We start from the raw sequence: 26,818 nt of genomic DNA, 5'->3' as shown, positions 1-26,818 counted from the left end.
GCTTACTAGAAATTTTATGGAAACGCTCATTTATGCAATATAATGGAAAAAATTTAGCGGGAGTGAGATTTAGAACTTGGCACTCATTCATTTTGTCTATTGAGGCTGTGCGAGGCTATTCCACGAAATTTCGTGTTTACCGCATGAAATTTGCCTTAGATTTTATTTTAGACCATTACTAAACCATTAAGTTGAATCTACGATAAATTTCGCTCAACATAGTTCGATTTCGGAAACAACAAAAACACTCCATCAAGAAGACTGGCAACTCTGCCAAAAGTCGAGAGACAGTAACAGAAATACTATCTGCCGAGTTAAAGTTGAACTAACGAACTAAATTAGAGTATGGATGTACACAAACATGTATGTAATGCATTGCCATGCTCGCACACATCTTATCCCACTAGTACATGTACACATAGCTTCAAATTTAATCGGTAGGGGTGCGTTGTTGCATCTGTTACCTGCCATTTGTATGGGCGCGAGGAGAAGATGTCAGTCTTCTTGATGGAATGTTTTTGGTAAAAATGAAACTTTGTGAGATTTCGCACAGCCTTATCACAGACAAACAGACACAACTTTTGGAAGAATCAACAAAATTTATTGTACCGCATATTTTGCCTGAACACAAAAATATCAAATAGTAACAGGAGTATCCCTCGAAATATCAAGTATTTCTTTATAGGGCATTCCCATGCTTTCGTTAAAAAGCGCCACTTTGACCAAAACGGTGACATTTCTAACCAACAATGAATTTGAAATGACTATTACAGCGTGCGAAGAATGGTACGTTGTGTGTTATGACTGTTTGTCTGTGGCCTTATTGCCTAAAAAGCAAAAGTATTCGTATCTGACAATATACAGGTAAAAGATCGTCTACCGAAAATACGGCAATATGTTAACCTCTTGTAATATCCCAAGTACCAATTTTAAGTTTTATTCCTACGTTCCTCTAGTGGTCCTTCATGACCATTAATAAAACCGTTAATAAAACTATGAGCAGGGATGGCACGATCAGTTTGACTCAATTCACATTCATTTGACAGTATCGTCTCAGCCAAGCAAAATTTGACAAAGTTTTATATGGGACATTTGTAGAATGGGTTATTCTCTACAATTTTGCAGAATGAAGTTTTGCTGTATCTCTTGTATTTACGATGATACAATGCTAGTACCCCGTTAGTGACTAATTGAACGTTCATTTAGTCATTAACGAGTTACTAGCATTGTAGCGCCGCACCGTGGGATGAAACCCAAATGTAGGTGGACAAAAGAAATTACGCTAAAACCGTTAGTCCAAGATATATAGTATGTTCGGAGTAAATTTGTTATTTTAACTTCCGCATTTTTTGGTGTATATGACATTAGGGTGACCATCCTAGTAAGCGAGTGCAAAATATAAACTTTTTTATGGCTTAAGTTAGTTGAATGTCCAGCGAAGCTAAAGAACATTAAATTTGAATTCAAAGATGTGGCTTTTCGGTCTCGAGTTTCTTACGAAAACTTTATTTTACGTTCAGCTGACGTTTCGAAGAACTATGCCTTCATCATCGGAGCAACATATAAAACATTACAATTATTTAAACAATCTTCATCATTACACATAATTACTTATAACGTTGATAAATGTTTTCTTAGTCAAGTGTTTAACCATTAAACAGATCAAAATTATTAAAACAAACAAAATTAGAAAGTTCATATTGGAATAATCGATCTGGTTGTGATGTGCGTAGACGGTTATAGTGTAAGTTGGATTTTTAAGTTAGCCAATACAATAGTTAGTTTGTAAAAAATCCGTTTCCGTTCCATTTTGTTATGCTTTCAGTATAGAGGGTTAATCAAAAATAACACTTCCATGTTTAAACACTTGACTAAGAAAACATGATAAAGGCATAGTTCTTCGAAACGTTAGCTGAACTTAAAATAAAGTTTTCGTAAGAAACTCGAGAGCAAAAAGCCACATCTTTTAATAAAAATTCAACGGTCTATTATAATTATCATTAAATTTGAAGTAACTTTGCTAAAAAAATAAAAGTTCTATCTCTTATGGTTGATGGGCTGGAGCTATTTAAAGTTTTTGGTCGGGGTGGACCTAAAAATCCGTTTTTTCTTTATATCTTCTTTCGTTTTTATTTCTCATCAATCATGCCTTCTGAGCACTTTCACACGCATGGAAAACGCGCATTTTGTTTAAATAAATCAAGTCGCTATCTCCTTCGGTTCTCAAGCTACAGGCATTTTTTCTAAAAAGAATATGGTTTTTTATGGATATGGACTAGACTAGTCTAGTCAAGTCAAGTCAAGACTAGACTAGACTAGACTAGACTAGACTAGACTAGACTAGACTAGACTAGACTAGACTAGACTAGACTAGACTAGACTAGACTAGACTAGACTAGACTAGACTAGACTAGACTAGACTAGACTAGACTAGACTAGACTAGACTAGACTAGACTAGACTAGACTAGACTAGACTAGACTAGACTAGACTAGACTAGACTAGACTAGACTAGACTAGACTAGACTAGACTAGACTAGACTAGACTAGACTAGACTAGACTAGACTAGACTAGACTAGACTAGACTAGACTAGACTAGACTAGACTAGACTAGACTAGACTAGACTAGACTAGACTAGACTAGACTAGACTAGACTAGACTAGACTAGACTAGACTAGACTAGACTAGACTAGACTAGACTAGACTAGACTAGACTAGACTAGACTAGACTAGACTAGACTAGACTAGACTAGACTAGACTAGACTAGACTAGACTAGACTAGACTAGACTAGACTAGACTAGACTAGACTAGACTAGACTAGACTAGACTAGACTAGACTAGACTAGACTAGACTAGACTAGACTAGACTAGACTAGACTAGACTAGACTAGACTAGACTAGACTAGACTAGACTAGACTAGACTAGACTAGACTAGACTAGACTAGACTAGACTAGACTAGACTAGACTAGACTAGACTAGACTAGACTAGACTAGACTAGACTAGACTAGACTAGACTAGACTAGACTAGACTAGACTAGACTAGACTAGACTAGACTAGACTAGACTAGACTAGACTAGACTAGACTAGACTAGACTAGACTAGACTAGACTAGACTAGACTAGACTAGACTAGACTAGACTAGACTAGACTAGACTAGACTAGACTAGACTAGACTAGACTAGACTAGACTAGACTAGACTAGACTAGACTAGACTAGACTAGACTAGACTAGACTAGACTAGACTAGACTAGACTAGACTAGACTAGACTAGACTAGACTAGACTAGACTAGACTAGACTAGACTAGACTAGACTAGACTAGACTAGACTAGACTAGACTAGACTAGACTAGACTAGACTAGACTAGACTAGACTAGACTAGACTAGACTAGACTAGACTAGACTAGACTAGACTAGACTAGACTAGACTAGACTAGACTAGACTAGACTAGACTAGACTAGACTAGACTAGACTAGACTAGACTAGACTAGACTAGACTAGACTAGACTAGACTAGACTAGACTAGACTAGACTAGACTAGACTAGACTAGACTAGACTAGACTAGACTAGACTAGACTAGACTAGACTAGACTAGACTAGACTAGACTAGACTAGACTAGACTAGACTAGACTAGACTAGACTAGACTAGACTAGACTAGACTAGACTAGACTAGACTAGACTAGACTAGACTAGACTAGACTAGACTAGACTAGACTAGACTAGACTAGACTAGACTAGACTAGACTAGACTAGACTAGACTAGACTAGACTAGACTAGACTAGACTAGACTAGACTAGACTAGACTAGACTAGACTAGACTAGACTAGACTAGACTAGACTAGACTAGACTAGACTAGACTAGACTAGACTAGACTAGACTAGACTAGACTAGACTAGACTAGACTAGACTGACTAGAACTCGTATTGAATTTAGAAGAAAGGATATTTTATTTACGTACAGGATGAAGAGAATAGGGCCCAGGTGAGAACCTTGTGGGACTCCAGAAGCGACTTGCTTGGTTGCCATTGTCCATTGTATTCAGAGTGAATGCTATAAATTCCAAAATATTAGAGGTAGTTGAGTGGCTTTTATAAAAAATCATGCTGCTAAGTTGTAATTTGGTGTTTTACTTGCTAGAAAATGTTGCTATTGACAATTGATTCAAATAGTTTCGGAATACATTGGATAATGGCAATGCCACTATAATTACGTATGTTAACCTAGGTGCCAGATTTGAAAATTGGTGCCAAGGAAGAAGTTTTCCAAACTTCTGGAAAAATTCTTTTTTTTTCAGCGACATGTTGAACAGCAGTTGATAAAGGAGCGGTTAATTCTGTTAGGTTTTTCAATAATGCAGGAGAAAGTTTGTCTGGTCTGGATCCTTTGGAGCTATCCAGGTTCTTTGGTGCAGTACTCAGATATGTGGTCTAGAGATATGCTTTTTAACCCCTTATAAGGTAGTGTCAACTATATTGCCACTAACGAAAAATATTGTTTTTGTTTCTCTAACAATATCAGTTTGGGTTATTATGCACTCAATAGGTTCTGATAACCTTTGGTAACATTTTCAATGTTTCAATGTTACAATGCTGAATTTGTAAAAATGGTAATTTGCGAGCCACTTTTATGAAAACAAATCTTGATTTTTGAGTGTCAACAGTAAATTTGGGTTAAATTCGTAGAAAAACCAATAAATTGGAAACTTTTTGGATGGTAATATCCTATTTGCGACCTTTTTTTTTGGTTTAACGGGCAGCGGCAAGCATATTGCCACCAACGTTTTGCGGTAGACGGGCAGTGGCAAACATATTGCCAGCAAGAATTTGCGGTAGACGGGCAGTGGCAACTATATTGCCACCAATTTTTTTTCAGCAAAGTTTTTCAGCAATTTTTTCAACAAAAAGTATAATAATGGGTTCTCCCGAATGTGAACATTATGTTTTGATGAAATTTGTGTTAATTCTACATGTAGTTGCCACGGCCTTATAAAGGGTTAAAGGTTCAGAATAATTATGGAATGTTCAGAGAATTTTTAAATGTCCGGGAACTTCAAGAAGTTTAATGAATAAAATTTTCGGGTACCAACCAAAAGAGCGTGGGTGCGATTCATTGATAGTAAAGCACGTCCTAGGCAGTTCGTACAAGCGTATTCGTACCTCGCCTATGTCATACAGTAAAAGCGATCGAAACGCGCGTAGTAGTTCTCACAACGTTTGTTTTGGTGTTATAGATTACATTGAAATATTTTAACCACGTAGTGAGTTGCCAGGAACACAGAGTTTGTTGTACCAGTTTCTTTACTAATATAATCAAACACGTCTTTCCTCCTAACCTGTCTATTTATAATCATTGGGTGCGAGCCCGACCGGCCATTGTGCAGAACCCAATATATTTTTTGTCTTTTGATCAAAACTCTTCACTTCGTTCAATTAATCATTCTTCGCATCAGACTTTACTTCCTTTTGCATCATGGGTTTACGTCATATTCGCGTATAGAGTCATGTATGAGTAAATGAAAATAACAAATACACCCGGTGGTGGTTAATCACGAGACTTTCCGGATCGATTGTCCGCAACGTATTGCTTATTTTTATCGCACTGACCGAGTAGATAACAGTCTATCTTCTCGGCGGTAGAAACAAAGAGTAGTCATACAAAAATAATATCGTCGCATAGGAGTGTGTGCAGTATAGTGAGTAAAACTTTCTGGTATCAACCGAAAGATCGTGGGCACGCGCCCCACCTGCCATTGTGCACAACTTAAAATATTTTTGGTCTAAATCGAAATTTTGCAGTTCGTCTAATTAATTATTTTGCGCATAGCATGGCATAGCATAACAAACATGTTTGCTTAAGATGAGCTTATTTGACTATTATATAGCTAATACCCATGGAACAATCGCTTGATAAACTATTATACAACAAAAATGTTCTTTGGGTAAATATGCAAAAAATGTCGTTTCCGAGGTCGTGTGAAAAGTCATAGGTAGGGTCAAAGTCAAAGTACGAGCATTCAGATATAGAGGAGAAATAAAATAAAATAAAAATGATAAAACTACGTTTAATTGTTGTATTTAAAACCCTGAATATTTGATGGTAATCTCGATGTTCAAGTTTTGTGAATTAATTTTGAATGTTGCTATTTTATCGTGGACTCTATTTATAAACGCCCATGCACAATTGGCTACTATTTAGAAAGAAGTCAAAAATAGTCTTGTTCGCTATTTTTGCAATGTTTTTATTTGAATAATAAAACTAATATTTCTTGCACTTCTTTTTTTTCTAAGGGTGCTATAAGTTCATCGTTACTTATTATATTCCTAAAAAAGACAAGTTGCCCTTGAATAAAACTTGTTTGAATTGCCTAAAGTAACCAGGTTTTTTGCAAGATGGTCATATACTCTCCGCTTCAAGTATAAACCAAGAAAACGTTAACCAAGTGTGAAGTCGTTAGGAATATTTGTTGCTGATGCATTACAACTGTTCATTACTATTATGTATATTTTTCTTTGTTTTGTGAATTCGGTGTCTATTCCAATGATTAGGTGTTCAAAATATCGGACATATTTGCGCCTAACTTTTGTTTTAAAAAATCACTTGTTTTCAGTTTTCTCCAGATTTTGGCGTCCATTTTGATTTGAATAATTTCTTTTTCAAGAATAGACGAATTGAAAGTTTTATGGCAGCATTGTTAAGAAAAATGCATCTGGCAGACGATTGCCATATAAATTTGTCAAATCTACTGTAAAGTTTGAAATGGAAGTTTGAAGTGGAAGTAAAATGGATTAAAGCAAAAAAGAACTTTGTCCCGTATTAGTTCACTGAGGTTTAAAAAGGTGTGAAAGAAGAAGACATTTGATGGTATTAGTAGCGAAAACTCAGTAATCGACGTTTACAGAACATTACAAAAACAAACCGTGTCGGACAATGGGGTTTGTTTTTGGGGTTTGACGTCACGCTTGATCGTGATGGATCGGTTCACGATTCCACCCATACCATGATGAAATTTTTTCACTGGCACTAACACCACTTTACCAACATCGCCACATCTGTATATACCACATTGGTAGTAGTTAACCTTCAGTCTTATGATGTGATTCGCTTCCTTGAACGTGTTGTTTGAGGCTTTCAGATTGTAATTCAGATTTCAGATTGTAAAAAATATGTTTTGCTAGTGACAATTATCAAAACCCATTCAAGGCGGATATAATGCAGGCAGCTGGGAGCCCAAAATCAAAACTAAACGCGTCACTCACTAATTTCAAACTCGTTCATAATTAATTCCTTTTCTCAAACACAACCATATATACGTCGCAATTACTGTCACTAACAATAGAGCGTGAATGTAAATGAGCTTGACTCCTCACCTTTTCTAAGCCCCCTCCCCCCCCTTTCGATCCAGCGAGCCGTGCGTATCGCTTCGCCACCGGACGACTATGCCGAGCCGGCAGCTGGCTGGCCAAGGGCCAGAGATCGCTCATTATCCTTCGTCTTACAAAGCATTCATTCCTTTCATCACTTCTGCATGTGCTGATGAATTTCTTTGAACGCACCTCGTCCGTGTCAGTCAACGTTTGTTGTTTGTTTTGTGATTTTTGCGTGTCCACTTTTCAGCGAAATGTCTCATTCAGTGAGTTGGCGCCGGTTTAGTCGCAACTAAATAGTTGTTTTACTGTGTGTGTGTGTGTGTTTTTTTTTGCTTTGCGAATATGTGTTGGGCAACTATGGCTGCTGCTAGCGGAAACTCATTACGGTTCGGGGTGGAAATGCGCTGCGTGTCCATTACTTTTCTTCATCATCCTTTGCTCGATAGACTTCATTCAAAGAAAGGCTACCAATTCTGCAGAGTTTTTCGGTTGAACGAGGGTTTGGGGGTCCATTTCATGTAGGCAGCCGTTCGGTCAGAAAGAGCCGAAAGAGAGGTATGATGAGCAGGGGGAAGAGGGCGCGTTGGTATGTAAGCTGTACTATTTTCCCCGAGAAGGAAAATGACACGTACATTTCACATCACAACACACAGTGCACCATACGGACTTTGCCTTTTCCGCAGCGTTTGTTCTGAACAGGACCGTGGGGGATGACGACGACCAAGTCCTTCAAACGGGCAGCCGTCGTCATTGGTATACAAACGCACCGACCGACCGAGCGAACGAACCGAGCCGGAGCCTGCATGTGATATTCACAACTCAAAGAAAAGCAAGGATGGAAAAAAGGATTCTATAAGGATATATTGAAAATACTTATGCGAACTGGGCTGGACGATGGAAAAAAAATCTAGCAGCCTCCGACCGTGGATGACAAAAAATAGCGCACGTACGAGAAGGGCACAGTATATATGGAATGACGCGCCGCAGGCGGGACGCAGGGGACGTACATGGCTACCTACTTACTTCGAATAATCTCATGCTGGCTTTTTTCATCAAGACCTTTTCTGCCTGATGTGTGTGTCCTCCCGCACCACGGGCTCGCAAAACCCTCATTCGCGCATACAGCCGTGGCAAATTTGGATGCGGATCGAAGGATACACACAGCCGGTAGAAAATGAAAATGAGAAACTGCAACGGGCACAGGAAGACGACGTGGCTAAAGCGAAAAGGACGACGACGAGGAACGCAGCGAGATGGATGAATATCGCTGTTTTGTATTTGCAAAAAAAAAAAAGAAAAAGAAAGAAATAGCCAAAGAAGTAGAAGAAGAAATGGACACGGTAGGCTCACGGACGACGTAGCATTCTCACACACCGGCCCCGCGTCGCGCTTCGTCCGCCAGGACGGATGGAGTTGAGCTCTCTGGCTTGGTTGTTGTAAGTGATATACTTTAGCGTAGGGGTGCTCCACAACATAAGATTACTTTCTTGCTGCCTAGATTGGGGGGGAAACACGCGACAAGGCTTCCTTTTGTACCGGAACAAGGTGGACAATTTGATAAGATAAAGGGTTACGTGTTTGAGAAATTTAAATTTGATAGAAAGGAATATACTAATATATGTAGTTTGTTTTTTTTTGTATTCGACGACTTGCATAAAATCACTTGTTCACAATAACCGAATAGTTTAAAATTACACGTTTGAGTTATTACAAAGATTAAGCGTTTTTAGACTTTAAGTTCCGTTAAAAACTACACAACCGCTTCAAGTTTATTGGTAGGACTCGTGAATTACGTGCATTGTTACCCAAGTCAACTGTAACTGATTGTAAATTTGCGGTATATTTTTCGCGAATTCGATATTTGTCGTTCTATCATCCCTACTTGCAGCGCATTGGTTCTATTTTTTCTGTGCTGTCAACGATGACCATCACCGTCCTAGCAGAATTGGAAGCAAACAGCACATCGTACCCAAGAGGCTACAACGGCGGGTGGTAAAATGAGAAGTAGCACATACATATAGAGGAGGCAGGAGAGAAACAAAATCAACAGCAACAACGACACTGCGAGTTGCGACTTGTGGGACTCGCTGCCGGTCGAAAGATCTTGCAGGATGCGAATTATTTAGCCAGAAAAAGCTAAGCTTTGGCAGAAAGAAAGCCAGCGTTTCGTCGTTGACGGAACCGGCCACTTCTAGGCAAAGTATACAGCTTACCCCAATTCACCTAATAGTGATTGTACGCCTTCCGTATTTACGGCTTCAAATCCTGGTAAATTTCATACAAAAATTACTGTAAAAAATGCTCATTCGTATTTATAAAACGATTTAAATAGTTTAACATTGAAACTGGTCGGTATTTTTTTTGGTCTCGTTTAGAATTGTTGTCTAATATTCATATTTTCATACAACTTTTTCTTCAATTCATTCACTTGCGACGCTTACGAACTGCGTGCACAGTTTGTCTCTACGCAGTTAAGAAGAAGTGCGGCTTGGTCCCGTGAGTTACAAGCGTCAGAGCAGGCTAAGGGGACTCACGACACACACTCACGTGACGATGAAGTTTTTTTGTTAGATTATAGTCATTGCGTCATTCATGATTTCTGTGGGGTTGGGTGGGATTTGAACCCGGGTCCTCGGTGTGAGAGGCGTGAATGCTAACCACTACACCGGGACTGACCCCACGATGAAGTTGCTGATTTTCTTTTCTCGTAGGATCACGTCTTACGCGAAGGGTAGGTTGTCATTCCAAAAAATCTAATAATGCGATCCTCCCGAAAAGTGGTTACGTTTGGAACGCTAATAACCTAGCAATTGCCTGATCGATTTTCAACATTTTTACACGAGTCGATCGGAAAATTAATGAAAATTCGCCAAATGTTATGCTTTGCCTTGTTGACGTGAAGTGAATGAAAATCGGCCTGCAGCTGCGCTGACAAATTGGAGTACGTTTTAATTGAAAGGCTCACTTTTACAGTGAACCTATAACCTTTCTTCCTTCGAGCGGAAGGCAAAATAGAGTCAAACTAAGCAAGAAGAAAGCTGTCCATCAGGAGAAAGAAATTGTTCAAAGAGCGAAACAAAGTGTATGGTCTTGTTTCTCCGGCCGTTGTTGTTGTTGTTGTTGTTGCTCTTATTGGTGTGTATGAAATTTCGCCTTAGGGGATGAAAATCGCGTTTGCAGAACGAAACGAAAGCCACTGTTGCCGCATTGAAACCATTGCAGTGGCTGACGTATCGAACAGAACAACAGAAAAATCAAACGTTTCATCTCTTTCCGCGAGCTGTTGAAAGGGAGGACAAACGCGATGGTACGAAGTGCGGATAGCTCCTTCAAGCCTCGAAAGGAAATCGAACGTCCCCGGCGAAGGGATTTTCGATTTTGGAAAACAGGACGACAGCAGAGGCGGTGGTAAATTTTTCTAGTAAATTACCTGAGCGTATGTGAGTGAGCGAACTGGACTGAGCATTGGATTTGAAGGGTTCAAATGGAGATTTCGCTACGGTGGTGCCGTGAGACAGCTCAAGTCAAATTGGTATTGAACGCGAAATTTTGTTTTGTTTATTTATCCTTTTTCTTCCTACATGTTTGGTTTTAAATAACGCGTAATGCAATTCATTTTAACCGACGAAAAATATTAGACTTGACAAAAGACTTCCTCCGATTTGGGTGATGATACAAAAATATATCATACAAAAATGATACGAAGATATTACAAATATGATCGAAACATAACATAAAAATTTCATGAAAATGATATAAATAAATATAAAAATATGATTTGAAAATTGGTTTGGTTGATTTTTGAGTTTAAGAAAATATTTTTTTCAAATGTTCGCATTTTTAGGTCATTTTAAATCACAAATTATTACAAAATTTGATTCAAAACAATGTAATTGAATGAAAAAGATGACATATTTACGGTACAAAAATGACATGAAAATGACGCAGAATTGGCACAAAAATGCTACAAAAATAATGCTGGAAATGACATAAAAGAGACTTCTCGGCGGTAGAAACAAAAAGCAATCATACAAAAATAATATCGTCGCTTAGAATTGTGTAGTGCGTATACGGAAATGAAAGAATTGGGAGAATAAGACAAGACTAGGCATAAGACTACCTAATATAACGGGTGGCAGTAGTTTAGTGAATAAAACATTCGAGTACCAGCCGAAAGAACGTGGGTGTGAGCTTCACCTGCCATTGCACAACCTAATATATTTTTTATCTATAGCGAAGTTTTCCAGTTCATCCAATTAATCATTCTTCGCATCAGTCACTTACTCCTTTTTCTCAAAAATGTTTCGTTGGTTTTCTCAGCTGAAAAATAACATTTTTCCAAATATTAAACGTGTACCATTTTGCTAAACCACTTATTTCAGAAAAGATACGAAACATCTGTTTAATGAGGATAATAACACAGACTCGATATTAGGATGATGCAAACATGTTATAAATAATGTTGGAGAAGAATAAACGCTTAATGCGAGAAATGTAGATTCAGAAAAACTGAAAATTTTTGATATTAGGCCTAAAATATAGACTTAGCGAAGGTGAGAGTCGAACTCACAGCTCCCAATCTCTAGTTGAGCGTGTTGTTTAACCAATTACACCACTAAGCCGTCTATACTCTGTGGTCTTATATCAAGGTTTTGTTATGACGCATGCTTGATTCTATCATTCATTCGCACATTTATCCAGCGCGAATATATTTTTGTTGACTGTATTTGTTGCAACCGCACAGATTGATAGACATATAGCTATTCGTTTTGCGCTTAGCAATAATCAGTCGGTAACCGTCCTTGCCAGCGGTTACATGTAGTGTGAGGATCCACTACGTATTTTCTTTTTTCTTTCTTTTTTCTAACGACGTATAGCGGTCGGCTTTACTTTTCTGTTGGGGAAGAATAAATGCTTAATGCGAGAAATGTAGATTCAGACAAACTGAAAATTCTTGATGTTAGGCCAAAAATATAGACTTAGCGAAGGTAAGAGTCTATACGGTGAGAGAAAATACGTAGTGGATCCTCACACGTTGCAACCGCACAAATACAGTCAACAAAAATATATTCGGGCTGGATAAATGGGCGAATGAATGATAGAATCAGGCATGCGTCATAAAAATACCTTGATATAAGACCACAGAGTATAGACGGCTTAGTGGTGTAATTGGTTAAACAACACGCTCACCTAGAGATTGGGAGCTGTGAGTTCGACTATCACCTTCGCTAAGTCTATATTTTTGGCCTAATATCAAGTGACCAAACTCGTGACTTTAGTCATGACCTTGAAATGCGGTCAGGCATATATTAATATTTTTTTGAAACGATGATTCTACAATTGATGAAGGGACGGTAAGGGAAAGTAATGAAGAAGGATTTTTTTTCCGGGAATGAAGGGGAAGGGTGGAAAGGAAGAGAGGGGGAGGGGGGGTAATAGGTAGCTATGCTTAACAAGTTGTCGTTGTGACTCCTATCTTTTGTCCAATGCTGGAAGGTGCATGGGTCGAACCAAGCTGTAATCAGAGATTATAACCGGATTTGAACCCACAACACCTGCCAGGGCGTGTCGCTCACTGGTACCCGTGTACCTTTGAATCACAGAGGCGCTGGACAAAAGAAGCCTGCACAACCCCCCATATTAACCATAGCGACATGGGTTGGTCTATTTTTAGACACAAATTGTGCCTCTTCCTCCACCTACTGTAGAAACCACCGACCGAGAAGTTTTAATCTAACATGTTTTTACTTTCAGAACGACGACACTATGCAGGCCCTTACGACTTGCAAGGTACTGCGTGTGACGCTGTTCGTCCGAAAGCGTGTTAGTCCGCGTTTCTCAGCGCGGTTCTTCGGAGAAAGGCTCCGTTCCTACGACAATTGACCAAACTCGTGACTTTAGTCATGACCTTGAAATGCGGCCAGGCATATATTAATATTTTTTTGAAACGATGATTCTACACTTCAATTACGTAGTCGTGCTAACGTAAGAACTAGAATGACTCTTAAATGTCTTGGACACTTTACTTTTTGTTCTTACAAAGTATAAAAATTACCTTTTTATAAGTATAAAAATTACCTTTTTGCCGACCGGTTTCGGGTAAGTAGTTACCCATCTACGGGGCCGAGTCCAACTCGGACTCGGCCCTGTAGATGGGTAACTACTTACCCGAAACCGGTCGGCAAAAAGGTAATTTTTATACTTTGTAAGAACAAAAAGTAAAGTGTCCAAGACATTTAAGAGGATGATTCTACAATTGATGAAGGGACGGTAAGTAAGTAATTCATTCCCGGAAAAAAATCCTTCTTCATTACTTTCCCTTACCGTCCCTTCATCAATGGTAGAATCATCGTTTCAAAAAAATATTAATATATGCCTGACCGCATTTCAAGGTCATGACTAAAGTCACGAGTTTGGTCAATTGTCATAGGAACGGAGCCTTTCTCCGAAGAACCTCGCTGAGAAACGCGGACTAACACGCTTTCGGACGAACAGCGTCACACGCAGTACCTTGCAAGTCGTAAGGGCCTGCATAGTGTCGTCGTCCTGAAAGTAAAAACATGTTAGATTAAAACTTCTCGGTCGGTGGTTTCTACAGTAGGTGGAGGAAGAGGCACAATTTGTATCTAAAAATAGACCAACCCATGTCGCTATGGTTAATAAGAGGGGTTGTGCGGACTTCTTTTGTCCAGCGCCTCTGTGGTTCAAAGGTACACGGGTACCAGTGAGCGACACGCCCTGGCAGGTGTTGTGGGTTCAAATCCGGTTATAATCTGATTACAGCTTGGTTCGACCCATGCACCTTCCAGCATTGGACAAAAGATAGGAGTCACAACGACAACTTGTTAAGCATAGCTACCTATTACCCCCCCTTCCTTTCCACCCTTCCTCTTCATTCCCGGAAAAAAATCCTTCTTCATTACTTTCCCTTACCGTCCCTTCATCAATTGTAGAATCATCGTTTCAAAAAAATACTAATATCAAGAATTTTCAAATTATCTGAATCTACATTTCTCGCATTAAGCATTTATCCTTCCGCAACAGAAAAGTAAAGCCGACTGCTATACGTCGTTAGAAAAAAGAAAGAAAAAAGTTATAAATAATGATTCAAAAATGAAACAAAAAATATACAAATATGATTCAGAAATGACAAAAAAATGATACGAAAATGATTGTAAAATAAAACAACAGACATAAAAATGACACAAAGCTAATATCAAAAGATACAAATACAAAAATAATATATGTATAAAAATACATACCACAGTTGTCAACCGTGAGCAGGTACTAACGTCAAAGTTGTCCACCTCGGCTGAACATTAGACATCTAGTTAGGCAGTCCGCCATCAATAACTGTGTATTGCCACTAGGGAGAACTTGTCCAAATATCGACGAGCAGACACCGGTTGATCACGATCCTCAGAAGTAAACACCATCAGAAGGAAAGCAGTGATCATGAAGAAATAGAACAAATATTCCGAGCAAATGAAATGCGCAAGTTTTACGAGAAGGTGAACCAATCTAATAAGAGCTACACAATATGACATCACGATCAGTAGGAGCTAACAAAATTATAACAAGTTATCATAAACCGCCCCAGCTTATTTCGTTTAACTGAATCGTACGGCGCCTTGAAGTCTATAAACAAATGGTGAGGCTACAAGTTGAATTCCCAGACTTTATTGAGGATCTGTCGCAAGATGAACATTCAGCCCCTCATGGAGCATTTTTTTCGAAAACCGCACTGGTACTCGCCAACAAAGGAATTTTGTATGCAATTGAGGAGAGTAATACCTCGATAATTGCTGCATTCGAATCGTTGGCCCTTTTTGTAAATAGGGCCTATGAGACGTTCCAACCAGTCCGTAGGTAATTCCTCCTCAGTCTATACCTTTAGTATAAACTAATGGATAGCATAATACAGCCGTTCGCTCCCGACTTTCAAAAGTTCGGCGGGGATGCCGTACTTTTCAGCTGCTTTGCCGTTTTTCAGCTCTCTCGCTTCTTTTCTAACCTCATCCAAAGTTGGTGGTTTTCATGCAGGGGTTTTAGGGGCCAGGAAAGGTTATTATTATAGTTAGAGACCCCTCCCACCACTAAGAGGGAGGGCTCCCATACAAATAAAACACAAATTTCCCCAGAACTCGAGAACTAATCAAGCAAATGGAATCAAATTTGGCATGTGGGTGTTGTTGGAGGCAAGAATTTTTTCTATGGTGAATTGAAACCCCTCCTCTCTTTAGGAGGGAAATTATGGCTCCTCCCATACAAACGAATTACAAATTTGCTCTTATCTCGAGAACTAATCAAGCAAGTGGGGGTTTTTGGAGGCATGATTTTTTTTTGATGAATTAGGACTCCTCCCCTGTTTAGAAGGGGCGGCTCCCATGCAAATGAAACACAAATTTCCCCAGAACTCGAGAACTAATCAAGTAAATGGAACCAAATTTGGCATGTGGGTGTTGTTGGAGGCAAGAATTTCTTTTATGGTGAATTGAAACCCCTTCCCCATTTAAGAGGAGGGGGCTCCCATGCAAATGAAATTCAAATATCCTTATAACTCGAGAACTAATCAAGCAAGCGCAACCAAATTTGGCATGTGGGGGTTTTAGAGGCATGAATTTATTTTATGATGGTTTGAGACCCCTCAACCCTGTGGTCTCAACCACAGAGGCGCTGATCAAAGGTACACGGGTACCAGTGAGCGACACGCCCTGGCAGGTGTTATGGGTTCAAATCCGGTTATAATCTCTGATTACAGCTTGGTTCGACCCATGATCCTTCCAGCATTGGACAAAAGATAGGAGTCACAACGACAACTTGTTAAGCATAGCTACCTATTACCCCCCCCCCCCCCCCTTCCTTTCCACCCTTCCCCTTCATTCCCGGAAAAAAAATCCTTCTTCATTACTTTCCCTTACCGTCCCTTCATCAATTGTAGAATCATCGTTTCAAAAAAATATTAATATATGCCTGACCGCATTTCAAGGTCATGACTAAAGTCACGAGTTTGGTCAATAGTCCTTCCAGTGTTGGGCAACTGAACGGAGAGAGAATTTGTTAATCGAGCAAGACTAACGCATTTTTATCTAAAGTTTAAACGTGAAAACCAAATCTGTTTTGCTTTTCATATATATATATATATATATATATATATATATATATATATATATATATAAATTATGCTATAAAGTTTCACGTTAGCATAAAAAAATTTATTCACTATACTTTTAACACTTGATCGTTCCTAACTACACACAAGACTGAATTGAAAATTAATTCTATAAGGCTTATATCTACTGAATCTGCTGATGCGTCGTTTCCTCGGGTGGTTCGATTCTGATTCAACCTTTGTCCGCGTGGTTCGATCGGGTCTTGCAGTCGTCATCGGTTGTTGATCGATGGTTGCGTTGATGGTTTGGTTCCTCGGTTTGTTGCTATGGGTCCCGGCTGGGTTTTCGCTGACGTCTTGACTTCGGGTGCGCTTTGGTCGGGTAGTTGTGGTGTAACGCCTCCCCTCTTAGATTGTCGTCCGTCCTCGGGCGATTTACCGAAAAGGATGAGACTTGGTAATGGTGTCGGTTTAATTTGCTTGATAGGGTCTTTAGGTTCCGTGGTGGTTCCAGCATGGTTATGGACTTCTAGAAAGGATTCTTCCTTTGATTTGATTTTTCTGTTGATAATATAAATAGTAAGAGAGCAGATAATGATTAGTATGAGGAGGATTCCTCCTCCGATGGTTGTTCTTCTTTTAGAACGATGCAAATCCAGTTTTACGTCCTGGAGGCTGTTCAAATTTTCCAATTTGAGGTGAGAGAACTCGTTTTGTTCTTCCGTGTAGTTTAGTTGTATCATCTTGCTTCCGAACACTGGAAGGAGGTATTCTTCGTTATTTTCCAGAGAGACTTGGCTATTGTATGTAATGTTCATCACTTTTATTGTGCAATTGTTTGCTTCTATGATTGTCGGAGTGTTGATCAATCTAGAGCTGTTGCATGAATCGGAAATCAGTACTTTTTCGTTTGTGTCAATAAGTATGATTCCTTTCTTGATTTCTTCTACACGGGTAGTTTGTCTTACGGGTTTTATGTCGCATTTTGGTGTGCGGTGATTTAAGAGGTTATAGATGCATTCGTCCTCGAGAAGAGTTGTCTTTTCACATATGTCGCAATGTTCAGTCTGTTTGTAAATGGAGTCTCCATGCTTTGCCACCAGCTTTATGTTTGTGTGGATTCGTGTGTTATTTATGTTGAGCGGTTGAATGTTGATCAGATCGAACTCGTTGTCGTCCAGAATGGGTATTTTCACCAGTATTAGAATTTCGCCTCGGCCTACAATTACGCTTTCTGAGCTATACTGAAATATTTGGTCTAAGTAATCTAATTTTAGTTTCTGTGCATTTAGTCTGTTAAAAATATATTTTTTCTCTTCAAATGAGAATAAATTCCTGTTTAAAACGCTAAATTTGGCAAATTCTATTTGTTCTTCTATATTACTAAGAATTTGGATTATTAAGTCAAGGTTTATGATCAGGTTGATGTATTCCAAATCGGCCCTAACAGTTAACGAACTGTTCCTTTGCTCTACGATGTGTTTGTTAATCTTTTTGAGAATATCCGTAATATTATTGATTTTGTTTTGTATTTTTTCATTGATGATTATTTGTCTTGATAGAGATTTCGAGATTGAATTTTCCTGTTTTGCTAGGGTACCTAAACTCTGATTTATGATTTCTAGATCGTCATTGTCTGGATTGCCTGCTAACAATTTTATCACTGATCCTAATGCATTGACTAGTGCTCTTCTGGTTCTGTGGGAATACAAACTCATCAATTTTCCTCTAGCATATTGGATTTTGAAATCTAGTGTGTTACGTAAATGGTCAATGATTTTCAGGTTTTCAGCTGTTCTTTCGATATAGTCTATGTTATACTCGATAGATTGGATGTTAATTTTGTGTATAATCCTCTCAAATCCTAACCTTATCCTGACTTGTTTTAGCTTTATGGCTATTATGCCATTGTTATGGGATACATCTTTAAATTTGGTACTGTTTATTAAGGTGATGAAAGGTAAACTGTAACGAGAATTAAATGATTGGTTTATTGGTTAGTTTTTTATTCTGTTTTTATGTATTTTGATGTCGTTGACATCTTCAAATGTTAGTTCATTGTTGGTTTTAACGGTTGTAGTTTTAAATGGGTCTTTATCTTTTGTTAGGCGTTGTGAGTTTTTAATATACTTAATGTCGCCAGGGTAAAGATTTGTGGGTTTTTTGTTAGTTTCGTGCTGTTGTTCATATTCGTTTTTTCGCCTATTTAGTTCGATTTTTACCGCTGACTGTAATTTTTTTGCTGTTTCCGATATCTCTTCCATATTTGTTGTTCCTGAGTTATTGAATATTAAGTTTCGCGGTTGGTTTTTGATGGCTGAATGGAAGCTATTGTTGTAGATGTCTATTACGATGTTTATTTGTTCGTTTATCGTCAGATTGTTAAACTTCGCCTTATTCGTGCGGAAAATTTCTATTAGTGTCGAGTGGAACCGTTCCACTATACCGTTCGAGTTCGATCCACTCGCGAAGTGTATTTCGATTCCGAGATCGTTAAGGAATCCTACGAAATCTATAGACCTAAAAGATGGCTCTTGGTCACATACTATAGTCTTCGGTCTTCCGAACTGTCGAATGTGCTCGGTAATCGCTGTTTTTATGTCAATGATAGTTCTAGTGGTTAATGGGATGATGTTTGCGAATTTGGAAAAGGAGTCGACTATAGTGAGCCATTTTTGCCCTTTTAAAAAGAAAATGTCTATATGAACTCGATCGAAAGGTTTTTCTCCAAATATACTCTTTCTTATTAGTTTCGGTGGTTTTCTGTCATATTTAGCTTTTTTGCAAATATTACATGAATTGATAAAAATTTTGAGTTTTCGGTCGAGTTGTGGGAAAAAATGGGTTTGCATTATTTGGTTCTTATTTTCCTTTATGCCACGATGCCCATAGTGGTGTATGTTTCTTATGGTTTCATCCTGCTCTTCTTCCATTCTTATGTCATCCAGTAAGGTTTCTGAAATGAAAACTTTGTATATATTATTATTTGAGAAGTGTTTTTTGTAAGTTTCTTGGACCAATTGTGCTAGTGACACGGGGACTTTTAAGCAATTTACACCCTTCGGGTTGAGGGTTCGTTTTAATATTTCTACCACGTTTTCTTCGGTGTATTCTTTTCTGACAATTGTGTGTCTATGGAATTTTGGAAAGACTTGCTCGTACGCTGATAACTCTATATTACCAATTTTAAATAAAACTTGCGTTCTGAAAACATTGATTGGCTTTTCGGTATATCTGATAAAATAATCGTCGCTTGTGTCTGCCGAGTGTACCGTCATTATGTCGCTTTCATCATCCGAATCTTCTGCTGCTCGCTCAGACGGTTCAACGTTTAAAGATAGCGATGATTGCGAATGCATGTTTAAATGGTTTTTCAAATTTACGCGTGACAATGCGTCGGCGACTACGTTTTGTTTGCCTGGTTTATAGATAAGTTCATAATCAAACTCTTCTAAAGCCAATTTTCCTCTAATAATTCTATGGTTTGCGTTACTAAGTGAGAAAGTTAGTGGTTGGTGGTCTGTGAACATTTTAAACTTCCTTCCATAAAGATAAGGTCTGAAGTGTTTCACTGCCCATACAATTGCCAGGAATTCTTTCTCTGTTGTTGAGTAGCGCTCTTCTGTTTGGTTTAATGTCCTTGAAGCATATGCGATAGGTCTGTCACGCCCTATCGGTCCTTGTGACAACACAGCGCCTATGGCATAGTCGCTTGCGTCTGTTGTCAGTAAAAATTCTTTATTGAAATCTGGGTAAGCTAATACCGGGTCAAGCATTAAAAGTTCTTTACATTTTTCAAAACACCTTTTTATTTCGGGTGTAATTTCAAATTCAGTTTCTTTCCTGAGGAGTGCTGTTAGTGGTTTAACGATTTTTGCGAAATCCTTGATAAATCGCCTGTAGTAACCGAGCATTCCTAAAAATTGCCTTATTTCTTTTTCACTTGAAGGTAGTGGCCATTGTTTAATAGCTTCTATTTTGTCGCTATTTGGTCGTACTCCGTCTTCAGAGACTGTATGACCTAAAAACTGAGTTTCTTTTCTAAAAAACTCGCATTTGTCAAGTTGAATTTTTAATCTCGCGTCCTTTAATTTTTCAAGCACTTGAGATAGATTTTTTGCGTGTTCTTGAAGGGAGCTGGAGAAGACAATTATATCGTCCATGTAGACGAAGCAGCATACTCCGATTAAGTCTCTTAGAATGCAGTCCATGACTCTTTGAAACGTCGCTGGGGCGTTCTTTAATCCGAATGGCATACGAGTGAATTCGTATTTGCCACCGTTTACCGAAAAAGCGGTTTTTTCTGTATCTTCCTTTGCCAACTGAATTTGGTGGAAGCCAGAAACCAAATCGATCGTTGAGAAGTATTTTGCTTTACCTAATTTATCCAGAATATCCGTGATTTCTGGTATGGGATATTTATCATTGATTGTTTTTTCATTAAGTTTTCTATAATCAATGACTAAACGAAATTTCTTTTTGCCAGACGCATCAGGTTTCTTTGGGACTACCCATACAGGAGAGGTGTATGGTGATATAGATTCCTTGATTATTCCGTCCGCAAGCATTTTCTTTATTTGGTCTTGTACCTCACTTTCGTATACGTAAGGGTATTTGTACGATTTGGAGTGTACTGGCACATTGTCGACCGTTCTGACGTTGTGCTTTATTTTGTGGGTGAACGACAGTTTATCTGTCTCCACGTAAAGAACGTCTCTATAGTTGTTGATCACTTTCTTGAGGGCATGCTTCTCTTCATCATTCATGTGATCGTCTCTAAATGTGTATTTCGCAGGGTCGACCGTTTTTGGTAAATCCGTCAGGTCGAACGGGTCATTTTCAATTTCTTTATCTAAGTCATTAGAAAGTTTGAGTTCGTTTGCGTTAATTTCGATCGATGTTTCTGAGTGATTTTGCACTGCTATAAAAGCTACGTTGTTTGTGCTTCTGTAGAGGCCTGGTAATATTGAAAAATTGTCGAAAGGTTTTTCTTCTTTTACGAGAAAATCTCCATCATTTTTTGTTCTGATTTTTACAAATTGAAATTTTTGTTCTGTTAAGTTTATTTTATGTTTTTCGGGGAATCTCTTTTTCATATGGAAGGTCTTTCTACCAATTTTCAAAATGTTTTTGCTAACATCGATTTTCGCATTAAGATCTCGTAGTGACTCGTATCCAATGAGTCCATCAAAAAATTTATGAAATTCGAAAATGAAAAATTTTAATTTTTTGTTAATTTGAAATGGGTCAAATGATGCCGATTTATCTATGATGTGTGTGCCTTTTATATTGGTCACTTTTGATGTTGGCTCTATCTTACAGTTTTCAATATTTACGTGTGCTGGCGATATGTAATTTTTGTTCGCTCCTGTGTCGATCAAAAATTTCATTTCACCTTTTGAAGTTTGGATAGTTATGTACGGAACGAAATTGTTGTCATTTTTTATTATTTTTTTCTTTGTGGTGCTTCTTCCACGTGAAAATTTAATTCCTCGTCGACAAAGTAATCGTCGTCGTCCGAGTTAAGCACGTTTTCGTCTTGTTGCTGTGAGGTGTCAAATTCGTCCTCGCAGTTTTTGCGTTCGGTTTCATGGTTGTTAACCTCTGTATGAGACCTTGCCGTTCTCATCGAAACGTCGTCGTCCGGTGGGGCGGCTCTTGTTTTAAATTTTCCGGACCCATAAGATTTTGTATGTGGGTTATTGAAATTTGAGGTGGACGGTTTTGCGATGAATTGGTTACTATTGTTATTAAAATTTGTAGGCGGTTTTGAAATATTAACGAGAGGTACATTTGGATTATTACAGTTAGAATTTGTTTGTCTAACGTTTTTGTTGATATGGTCGGATGGCGGTCTTTTATTAAATTTTTGTCTGTATGCAGCATTCGCGTATTGGGTTGTGATGGCATAAGCCTCCTCCAGGCTTTTTGGCCTGTAGCTTCTGACATGCATTGGTAAATCATCCGTCAGTCCGTCTATAAATCTGGTGAGCGTTATTAAGCTCACTAGGCTATTTATTGCTTTTGTTGAGTTAACGTAGTCCTCCATCATTGCTGCTGTTGATTTGATAGCAGTATCGATGGTCTTTATTTTGTTATAATATTCAGTTAACGTCTTTTTTCCTTGAGTAATGTAGAACAAGGATTGAATATGCGACGTTAGATCGCGTCTGTCTCCGTAGGAGTTTAAAATTACTTCCTTGATTTCTGCCCAACCGTTCGGGTTACCAGCAGCAATCAAAATTTCTTTTGCTTCTCCCGTAATTTTATTTTTCACTGCCCTGACCAGTTGACTATACACCGGTTCGTCTTGATAGCTTTTAAAAAGATCAAGAGTATTTTCGGCGTCCTCTAGCCAAGCGTGTGTCTCTTTTTTATTACCCGCAAATGTTGCTAAGTTTTTAATGGGGTCTGGGGTCCTAAATTGTAAGAAGGGATCCTCAGCTTTTGCTTTCAAGTGTCTAATCTGACCGATTAGTTCGTTTTGGTTGTTGGTTAGGCTCTTAATGTGCTGGAGCAAACTTTCAACTGTAATTTGTGGAATCGGAACTGGTTGAACATCGTCCAGTTCCGTATCCGAAAGGTCTGATTTAAATTCAGCCATGCTTGAGTACGAGTACGATATTCACTTTTTTTCACTTACACTGCGCTTTCGCGATTAGTGGTTAGTTAGTTTTATTTTTTCTTTTGTGATATTTCAGGTGTCTGCTTACCGCTGGTGGGGGCTCGCACCTCTGAATTAGTATGGTTTTTGATTAAAAGTCGTGGATTACTTACAGGTAGATTATTCTCATCTCCTGGAGCCTGGGTAGATAGTGTCGGATTCCAAGTGGCGGGATTAATCCTCCTTTGTAGACTTGGTGATTGTGCTCCTAGATGTTCGCTCTGTTAACACTGTTCACTTCGTTTAACCACTTGCCTTAAGACTGCGCCAATTATGCTATAAAGTTTCACGTTAGCATAAAAAAATTTATTCACTATACTTTTAACACTTGATCGTTCCTAACTACACACAAGACTGAATTGAAAATTAATTCTATAAGGCTTATATCTACTGAATCTGCTGATGCGTCGTTTCCTCGGGTGGTTCGATTCTGATTCAACCTTTGTCCGCGTGGTTCGATCGGGTCTTGCAGTCGTCATCGGTTGTTGATCGATGGTTGCGTTGATGGTTTGGTTCCTCGGTTTGTTGCTATGGGTCCCGGCTGGGTTTTCGCTGACGTCTTGACTTCGGGTGCGCTTTGGTCGGGTAGTTGTGGTGTAACGTATATATATATATATATATATATATATATATATATATATATATATATATATATATATATATATATATATATATATATATATATATATATATATATATATATATATATATATATATATATATATATATATATATATATATATATATATATATATATATTATTGTTTTCCATGCAAAAATCTACGAAAAGAATAAAAAGGCGATTGTTGCAAATTCTATAGTTTGAATTTCCATTTCTGTTTGGTGTTAGACGCTCATTTTTCGAGTTCTTCAAGCTGTAGAGCCCACAGACAATTGATTTTATGTAAAAAAATTTAACTTACATCCCACAAATTTGCCCTCCGATTTTTGAAGCCAACTTCAAAAACTTTCAAAATAATTTGCCGGCGACTCGCCCCTCCCGCAGAAATCACCTCTGTCTAGGTTTATTTGTTTTCCTAGGTCTACTGACGTCTATTACTTTCCTTCAGTTGGGCCTAAACGAGCGACAGAGAGTAAAAAGAGGATCACCCCTGCAAAATGGTATTTTCTACGAAAAAGTTTTTCTTGAAATGGTACATTTCGCTTAAGGTTCTTTGTGAAATGGTATTTGGCGAAATGATATACAATTACGGCGAATATTACTATCCGCTTTATCACCCGCATTCTGGCTAAGCAATTGGGGAGTTGTTTTCTACTTTACTGTTCTTATTCTTATTCTTATTCTTATTAATACCATCACAGCCACAATAAAGGAATCCTGGAAATAATTTTAATTATTTCTAATCATAGAAATATTTCAAATTATTTTCTTGTCTGTATTGACATTTGCAAAACATTCGAAATATTTCGCAAATGTTAAATCGGCCAGGCCAACTGTGAAGTATTGACGCAGAGACGATTCAGTGAAATGGATCTTATATGAATAAGTTATTCATGCATAGATGCATTGCGGAATCTACAGGGGAAGAAGAAACGGGGACGTCTCGTACCAACCGCTTCTGATTAGTAATTAAATTGATTAAGTTTTGATTTTCGTTGGGAGTATTTTGCTAGTAAAGGTTAAATAATACTCCGGACCCTCGAGGATGGGACAAGTACATTTACTTACTTGCCCTTGGTAAAAACCTAGGTTATAGCGCCTTTGGTCGCTCTTAATTGATACACTGGACCCTCGGGGATGAACTTATGGTATTAACCACAAGCCAAGCTGCAATTGGCCAAGGTTATAGCGCCTTATTTCGCTCACTGAAAATAGAATAAACACGCCAACTACTAATATTAGATGAGTAAAAAAACTATTCCTGCAAAACTCTGTTTAGTTAACAAATTTTTCGTTTCTGAAGCCACCGGAACTCGCCAATAGATAACCGAAAATTTATTAACAACAAATAACTTCAGCACAGCACTATGATTACCAACGTCATTCATTCATATTTGTAATTATAACAGACAGCGCATTCACATTATGTTGCTAAGTTACGCGCTTGGTAACGTAATATATTAAATATCTATATTCCATTTCCCTGATACCGTCCCTTATATCTAGATACTCGTTTCCACTTTTACTTAATGTTACTAAACTTCTCAAATTACTCAAATTTCATACATACCAGAAACTACCCACTCACTTACAAAACACCAGTAATGCTTCCAACCCAATCCTTATCCAAATCATCGGCAGAAGAGATGCAACCCGTTTCAATTTTCATCATCTTCAACTCCGTCCAGTATAATCGATTTTCCTTCCCATAAATTCACTTTTTCACATCAGCTGCCACTACTTACACTTAATTTACATTACATGTTTAGTTCTAGTTCCATTTTTCTTTTTTCTCACAAAATAACTCTAATTCTAAGAATAAAATCAGACGTGACAATTTTCGCGTCTATTCACGGCCGCAGTTTGCTTCGATCTCGGAGTTGTTTTCTACTTTACTGTGAGGAAAAATTGCAAATTTGTATATTAAACTACCCATGAACTCCTCAGACTCTTGCAAAACTCGAGATTGTGACAAAGATCATCCGAGATTCATGATTTTTGTACAACACAGTATAATTTGTGACAATACGAAGTTTGTCGGGTCAGCTAGTTTAATATACAAATTTGCAATTTTTCCTCACAGTAAGGTAGAAAACAACTCCCCTCATTGCTAAGTCAGAAAGCGGATAGCAATATTCGCCGTGATTGTACAACATTTGGCCGAATACCATTTCGCAAAAAAAACTTAAGCGGAATGTACCATTTCACGAAAAACTTTTCTGTGGAAAATACTATTTCGCTATCGCTCGTTCGGGCCCAACTGAAGGAAAATAATTGAGGTCAGTAGACCTAGGAAAACAATTAAACCTAGATAGTGGTGACTGCTACAGGGCGCTGTATTTCATTTGTATGGGAGCAAGGAAGGGGCCTCAATTCATCAAAAAAAATCTTGCCTACGAGAACCCCCACATGCCAAATTTGGTTCCATTTGCTTGATTAGTTCTCGACTTATGAGAACATTTTTATTTTATTTGTATGGGAGACCCCTTCCTATTGAAAGAGGGAAGGGTCATAATTCACCATAGAAACAATTTCTGCCCCCTAAAAGTCGCACATGCCAAATTTGGTTGCAATTGCTTGATTAGTTCTCTAGTTATGCAGAAATTTGTGTTTCATTTGTATGGGAGCCCCATCCTCTAACTATCATAAGAAGGCTAACTATCATCCGAAGGTTTTCGAAAGTCTTATCCACGATTCGCTTTACCCGAAGGTTCATCATATCATTTCGGAATGGCAGCATGGGTTTGTGAAAAAACGTTCTACGATAACAAACTTGATGGCGTATGTCACTTCACTGACAAACGCACTTGAAAAGCGTCAGCAAGTCGATGCCGTTTATGTCGATTTTGCTAAAGCGTTCGACAGGGTGCCACATTTTCTGTTGGTATCGAAGCTAGAAAGGATGGGATTTCCTGAGTGGCTAACACGGTGGATACTGTCGTATCTTACCGATCGCAGTGCGTTTGTACGTATAGATGGAACTAGTTCGCAGCCATTTGAGGTTCAATCCGGTCTGCCCCAAGGAAGTCACCTTGGCCCA

At 38.4% G+C, this 26,818-nt stretch overlaps 1 protein-coding gene across 1 annotated transcript in view; it reads right to left on the bottom strand.

Moving 5' to 3' along the window:
* The window catches only part of LOC128745597 (arp2/3 complex-activating protein rickA-like), a 106,752-nt gene extending 83,656 nt beyond the window's left edge, over positions 1–23,096 (bottom strand). Inside the window, exons 1-2 of the mRNA XM_053842674.1 lie at positions 22,964–23,096; positions 21,082–21,449 (exon numbers count right to left, since the gene is read on the bottom strand). Of these exons, the coding sequence (XP_053698649.1) occupies positions 21,082–21,449; positions 22,964–23,096 (501 nt within the window). The remainder of the gene's footprint in view (positions 1–21,081; positions 21,450–22,963) is intronic.
* Between the last annotated feature and the right edge of the window lie 3,722 nt (positions 23,097–26,818).

Source organism: Sabethes cyaneus, chromosome 1, assembly GCF_943734655.1.
Source record: "Sabethes cyaneus chromosome 1, idSabCyanKW18_F2, whole genome shotgun sequence".
Lineage (NCBI taxonomy): Eukaryota > Metazoa > Arthropoda > Insecta > Diptera > Culicidae > Sabethes > Sabethes cyaneus.
The sequence above is the reverse complement of the archived record's forward strand: the minus strand, read 5'-3'. Positions and strand labels throughout refer to the sequence as shown.